The sequence below is a fragment of the Pteropus vampyrus genome, unplaced genomic scaffold, assembly GCF_000151845.1.
Source record: "Pteropus vampyrus isolate Shadow unplaced genomic scaffold, Pvam_2.0 Scaffold56, whole genome shotgun sequence".
NCBI classification, from domain to species: Eukaryota; Metazoa; Chordata; class Mammalia; order Chiroptera; family Pteropodidae; genus Pteropus; species Pteropus vampyrus.
Window position 1 is genome coordinate 5,665,858 of NW_011888837.1, and position 7,182 is coordinate 5,673,039.

Consider the following 7,182-nt stretch of genomic DNA (forward strand, 5'->3'; position numbering starts at 1 on the left):
CAGACAAAATAGACTTTTAAGATAAGGAATTTACAAGAGAAAAAGGTGAATGTCCTATAGTAATAAAAGGACATACTCACCTAAAAATAGAGCCACAAATACGTGAAGCAAAAACTGACAGAATCGAAAGGAGAAATAGACTAATCATCAAGTATAGTTAGAAATTTTAATATTCTTCTATCAGTAACTGATAGAACATGTACATAGAATATCAGTAAAGATATAAAAGACTTGAACAGTAGTACTATCAACCTGCTTGGCCTAATTGATATCTATAGAACACTTCACTCAACAATAAGTGTTGTCTGATATGTGCTATTTAAGTATACATGGAACATTTACTGGATTAGACCATTTGCTGGGTTATAAGGCAAGTCTTAATAAGTTGCAAAGGATTGAAATCATACAGAGTATGTTTTCTAATCATAGTTAAATCAGAAATCAGTAAATAACCAAAAGAAATATGAGAAATCTCCAAATACATTAAAATTAAGCAACCCATTTCTAGATAACTGATAGAGCAAAGAAGAAATCACAAGAAAAATTAGAAAATGTCTTGTACTAAGTGACAATGAAAACACAAAACATTTGGGATACCACTAAAGCAATAATGTGCACATTGTAATCTGCAGAGGGAAATTTATAGTTTTAAAGTCTAAATTAAAAACGAAAGTTTTATAATTATTGTTCTAAGCTTTTACCTCAAGAACTCAGAAAAAAAGCAAATTAAACCCAAAGTAAGTAGAAGGAAGAAAATAAATATCAGAGCAGAAATCAATGAACTAGAAAAAGGACGAACAACACAAAAAAGCAATGAAAGGAAAACTGATTCTCTGAAAAGATTGATAAAATTGATAAAACTTCAGCTGGCCTGATTTTAAAAAGAGAGAGAACACAATTTATCAAGATCAGGAATGAAAGGGACATCGGTACATACCCCATAGACACCGAAAGATAATAAAGGCAGTATTATGAACAACTTTCTGCCAATGAATGTTGACAACTTAAATGGGCAAATTCTTTGAAAGACACAAATTAGCAAAAGTGTCCAGAAGAAATAGAAAATCTAAATAGATCTGTATCAAGTAAAGAAATTGAATTAGTAATTTACAACTTCTGACAATGAAAAAGTTCCAGGCCACACAACTTCTCCCTGGTGAATTCTATCCCACATTTAAGACAGAAATAATATGAATTTTTTAGAGCATCTTTTAGAAACTAGTGGGGGAAGGAACACTTACCAACTCATTTATGAGCTCAGCTTTACTCTGCTATCAAAGCTAGACAAGGACATCACAAGGAAACTACAGATCAATATCCCTCATAAGCACAGAAGCAAAAATCCTTAACAAAGTATTAGCAAATTGAATCCAGCAGTATGTATATATGTGTATAAAGATTAGTAAACCTTAACCAAGGAAATTTATTCCAGGAATACAAAGTTGATCTGCACATCAATATAATATACCATGTCAGCAGAATAATGAACAAAACCTTAAGATCATCATAGTAAATATAGGGAAAACATTTGATAAAATCTAATGCCCATTCATGATAAGAACTCTCAGAATACCAGGAATAGAAGTGAACTTTCTCAAGTTGACAAAGCACGTCTATGAAAAATCAAGAGCTAATATTCTTAATGGTGAGACCATTAAGAGTGATTGCTTTCTAACTAAGATCAGGAACAATACAAAGATCTCTGGTCTCACCCCTTATGTTCAACATTGTACCAAGTCAGGGAAATAAAGTGCATACATATTAGAAAGGAAGAAGTAAAAACAGCCTTTATTCCTAGAGGATACGATTCTAAGATATTCTAAATGAATTCTAAAAAGTGAATTTAGTAGGGTTACATGGTACAAGATCAACACATAAAACAACTGTGAATTTTTATGTACTAGCAATAGACAACCAAAATGAAGTTTATAAAACAGCTCCATTCACAAGAACAAAACAAAACAAATGAAATACTTATGAATAAATTTAACAAAAGATGTACAAGACCTATTCAGAGAAAAGTACTAAATGTTGCTGAAAGTTTAAGAAATACCTAAATAAATAAAGATATATACCATGGCTATGGATTTGAAGTATAATATTGTTAAGATGGAATTATTCCAACATTTTTCTATAGATTTAATGCAATCCTAATTAAACTCCCAGAAAAGTTAAGAAATTTTTTTAAAGAAATCGACAAGCTCATTCTAATATTTAAATGGAAAGACAAAGGACCTGGAATAGAAAAATGATTTTAAAAAGGAAGAACAAAGTTCTTCCAAAAAAGTTGCATTGTCTGATTGATGACTTTACTGTAGAACTATAGTAATCAAGACAGTGTGGTAGGGCACAAGGATAAATGTATATAGATCAAACATTGAGAGTTGAGAAATGGACCCAAACCTCATGGTCAACTGGATTTCGATAAAGATACCAAGGTTATATGGAGAAAGAATGGTTTTTTTAATAAATGCTGCTGAAATAACTAGGTATCCTTTTCTCATATCAAACACAAAAATTAATTCAAAATGGGTCATAGACCTAATTGTAAAGGCTAAAGAGAAAGTCTTTATGACCTTGGGTTAGGTAAATGTTTCTTAGGACACAAAAAGCGTGAAAAAGTTGCTAAATTAGATTTTATCAAAAATTTTGTTCACGAGAAGACACCATTAAAAAAAATAGCAAATAAGCTATAGATTGTGGAAGAATACTTGGCACACATATATCTAACAAAGGTAACTGAAACCATGACAAGCTAAACATGTAAGGGGGAAATACTGTATTAGCATCTTACTGTTTATTGTTATACTATCTGTCATACTGTTTAGTACTCAATTACATCAAAACGTTACTCTAAAAAACTATTTTTCTAAAAAAGTATTTTTCAGTAGTTTTTCCCTTTGCATGTCCCTTTTCTCCCAATTAGATTGTAAGCTCCTTGTAGATAATTACTTTTATTTACAGCCCAAGTGCTCCTGAGCCATACTGAACAGGTTTGATGATCCTTAGAAGTAATAAATGCTGAGAGTATAGTGCGCTTTCTTTATAATGAGATTTTCATGTTGACTTATCATGAAAAGAATTGCTTGAGACACACTGGGAGTGATGGTTCTTTACTGGCACATTCCTTATTGTGTTTCTTACCCTTCAAATAATTTACATTATCTATGTACAAATTTGAAAATGTTTCAAGTTAAGTTATAGTAGTGTGAAATATTAAAGTATGTATTTTTATGTATTAAATTTGAGTTAAAATGTTAATGAACGAACATTAGGAAGTTTCCCAGGTCCTTTGTCTTTCCATTTAAATATTAGAACTTCCTAATGTTTGGAGTCTTCTGCGTTATCCTTTGAAAATTCTTAGTTTTTACCCTGATTCCATTTTTCTCTTTTCTGTATTCAGTGCATCCTTTTTTTCTACCCTAATTGAGGGCAAAGTGACATTAGTATCCAAAAAATTAAGTGTTAATTCTTAACTCTTTTTTCATGCTAGCTTCTGTAACTATTTGTGCAGTAATGAGCTATATTATTCACTGTGATATTATTTCTACTGCTAAATATTGCTACTTTTCTAGTTCCTTCCCTTTATGGTAAGTCAGGTCAGGTGAATTTCACACAAAGGTAGGTAAAATGATCTTAAAATATTTCAAGACTCCCTGTTAGCTATTATTTTGTAGATTTTATTTTAATTTGTCGTCAGGTTTCTAAAGTATAAGCAGCATCATTGCTTATACTTAGTTATTTGTTATTGTGCAATAATATTACCACTAATTTAGTGGTTTAAAACAATATACATTTACTATCTCAGCTTCTGTATGTCAGGAATGTGTATACGGCTATGCTGGGTTTTCTGCTTCAGGGTCTCATAAAGCTCCAATCAAGGTGTCGGGTAGGGTTGTGATCTCATCTGAGACTTAAGTGGGGAAGAAATGATTTGCTTCCAGATTCATGTGGCTTTTTGGCAGAATTCAGTTCCTCACAGGCTGCACTGAGGGCTGTAGTTTCTTGCCTTGCGGCCCTCTTCATATGTACTTCGTAATGTTGCAGCTTGCTTCTTCAGAGCCAGTTGGAAGAGTTTCCTCCTAGATGGGCATTGCAATTTTTTGTAATGTAATCATGTACACATAATCATCCTGTTTCTATATAGCACATGTTGCAGGTCCTATCCACATTCAAAGGGAGGGGATCACACAAGGGTATGAACATTAGGAAATGGGGCCACCCTAAGGTCTCTCTGTCACAACTTATTTGCTGTATCTTAACATTAGATGAATGCTTTTCTTTTTTTTTTAAGTTATGCCACCAATTTGTAACTTTTATGAAAATAACTTTCATCTATAAAAACAAGGTAATTTATAACTCGATCTTAAGTTTTGATAGCAGTTGAATATTTACATTAAAATTTGCAAAATTTCAACTAAAGAACAAATAAAACTTTCAGACATAGCTTATACTTTAAAAATTCTATCAATTTCAGCAAATAAAGAGTGACTACAGGTCAATTTACATTAGTCTTCTGGTCCAGAATACACTTTCCATTTAAAATATTTTAAATCACTCTTCCGTACAGCATGGATGGCTCCTCGTAGGAACTAGTAAATAGTCTGTTCTTCATGAAGACAACACTAGACAGATATTGCCTGATGCCTGGATAATACTGAACATCACAAAACCAGCGAGGTACATTAAGATATTTCTCCTTTTCTTGAACTTTCAGGTCAGCTATAAAGCGATGAAGTCCATAGTATAATAGGATATCTGCTAAGGTAAATTTATATTCTGTAAAGCAGACTTTATCTTCAAGATGTGAATTAAGATCCTTCAACAGAATGTGGATATCATCTTTATTAGAGTGTCCATCTACTTGAGTTACTCTGTATTCTAACCATTGTTGAACTATTGCTTTTTCTTCTCTAGTGCTCCCGAGCAAATATTCTTTATTGGCTTGCTTGACTGTTATAGTAGTCAGTCCTGTTAGACTTAGTCTATTCTTCGTTTTAAGAACTGGAATCTGACACTCACCCCGAATACTGTATTTGTTTCCTTTACTCAGCCCCAGGGACTTCTCCAGCAGCGTCAGCTCCACTGCCATCACCGCCACTGCCACCGCCTGAGCTCCTGGCTGAGAGGAATGCTTTTCTTATTCAGTAATTTTTACTACTTGTTTAGATGGAGTGATAACTTTGGATTTTTTATTTTTCTAACCAGATTCCATTGGCCGTGACATCCCCAAAATGCTTGAATTATTTAAAACTGGACATGAAATTAAGGTAGATGAAGAAAGGGAGAATTTTCTCAAGACAAAAATAGCAACAGTAAGTTACAGTGGAAATTATTCAATAACCCTCTTTTTTTGCTTAACTGATTCATTAATAATTTATAATATACCAGTCCTTTGAACTTGTTCTTATCAGTAGCATTAGAAGTGACACTAACTATGCACATAGATAATTTTTTATTGGTTGAACTCATAAATTTTAATGGTAATATAGAATTGCTTCTGAGTTATGTGTCACCCACTGACATTTATTTGTACTTTGCCTTATTCGATTATCTATTCTATGTATGATATTTTTCTTGTAATATTTAGACTTATAGAAAGTAAGGTCTAGATCTTATATATCACTTACAGAACACTGTATAATGCTGACCCCATAGTAGATATTTAATCCTACTTTAATGGATTGAGGAATTTGCTTTATTTTTATGAATTATTTTTGGTTATCCCTGGGTTTTAAAAACTGCCTATGTACAGGAGATGCTGGAAATCAATTTCCAAACTATATAGATAGATATGTCAGATTTTTATAGTACTGTGTTTTTAAATATATAGTTATTTGCTAATATTTTTTTATACAAAAGAATCTCTAAAATATCTATTTAATGTATGTAATCTTTTTCCTGTACAATAACTATAGGAATAATGGCAATATTGATAGCAAAATTTAAACTGCCTACCAAATACCAGGCCCTATTCTAAACAATTTTCATATATTCTGTCTTTTAATCTTAACCCAATGAGAGGTAGATTATCATCCCCATTTTATAGATGAGGGCATAGAAGCCCAGAGAGGTCAAATACTTTTCTCAAGGTCCCATAACTAGTATGAGGCAGAAGAGGTATTTGAACCTTGGCAGTCTCCTCAAGAATCCAGGCTCTTTACCCTTAGATCATCCCACCTCATGGCTGGAATTATTTGAATAGCTCTTATTCTTTTTTCCATCCTACTTTTAAGAGGAATTCTTCATTCAGCGGATTAGTAGTCCAGACTGATTGAGCTATGTCCATTGTAGATCATCAGAAATATAGAAAAGGTGCTCAGCTAGTTTTATGGAAGGAAAACTTCCTTTAGAAAGGGGGCAAAACAAGTTAAATCAGTCAGAGATTGGGAAGCCTCTCATTGCCATCATTACTGTCAAAGTTCAGCTCCAGTTCGAGCTCTGCTGCAATCTAATGTTGGAATGTCCTTGTTCCCAAAAGGCCCTTGGCAGTGCTTCCTCTTTCTTAGGGATGACAACATTGTAATATAAAAAGCAAACAAACAAGAAAAAAGCAAATACAAATTTTAAGAGACTATTCTGGAGCTGTATTCATGGGTTTGAATACCAGTTCTGCTACTTATGGAATGGCAAACTTTACACAAGTTTTTTAATGCTGTTGTCTCTCAAATTTCCTCATCAATAAAATTTATATAGTAATATCTGTTTCACAATGTGGTTTTAAAGATTAAAAAATATTTTACATGGTAGCAGCTATTGTCGTTACTGTTTCGGTTGGAGTTTTTGAGTCTGTTAAATATCTTTATGACTCTTTCTTTCTCGCTGGATCTTTTATTTTTCTGTAGTAATGTTTTCAGTATATTCAGTTAGTAGTTTATATAGATCCTGACTCAGAGTATACAAAATCATGTCATCTTATTCATTCTTTTCAACAAATACTGTAGTGATTAAGACATGGGCTCCAGATCAGACTACTTGGAGTTTTATTAGAGATATGCTTTTTCTTAATGAAAAATAAATTAATCTTTTGGAATACTGCTTAAATATTATAGTATAATAATGGGTTTTAGATTAATACTGTCTGCTTCAAATTCTGGTTCCGGATTACAACTGCGCCACCTTGCTCTCTGAGCCTCAGTTTTCCCCCATGTTCCCTATATGTAAAATGAAGTTAATAATGAT

The 7,182-nt window shown here is 32.6% G+C and overlaps 2 protein-coding genes across 3 annotated transcripts in view; one reads left to right on the plus strand and one right to left on the minus strand.

Moving 5' to 3' along the window:
• MRPL1 (mitochondrial ribosomal protein L1) overlaps window positions 1-7,182 on the plus strand; it is a 61,020-nt gene that overhangs the window by 30,657 nt on the left and 23,181 nt on the right. For both annotated transcript variants that reach the window (XM_023530887.1, XM_011360584.2), the window contains one exon: window positions 5,209-5,315. In XM_023530887.1, coding sequence (XP_023386655.1) covers window positions 5,209-5,315 — 107 coding nt within the window. The remainder of the gene's footprint in view (window positions 1-5,208; window positions 5,316-7,182) is intronic.
• Window positions 4,453-5,107, minus strand: LOC105292376 (eukaryotic translation elongation factor 1 epsilon-1-like). The gene has a single exon (XM_011360583.2). The coding sequence runs from the start codon at window positions 5,090-5,092 to the stop codon at window positions 4,550-4,552; it is 543 nt and encodes a 180-aa protein (XP_011358885.1). The 5' UTR covers window positions 5,093-5,107; the 3' UTR covers window positions 4,453-4,549.

Bases quoted from the DNA above. Each gene is read 5' to 3' on its own strand.
- LOC105292376 (XM_011360583.2), bottom strand. From the start codon at position 5,092: ATGGCAGTGGAGCTGACGCTGCTGGAGAAGTCCCTGGGGCTGAGTAAA.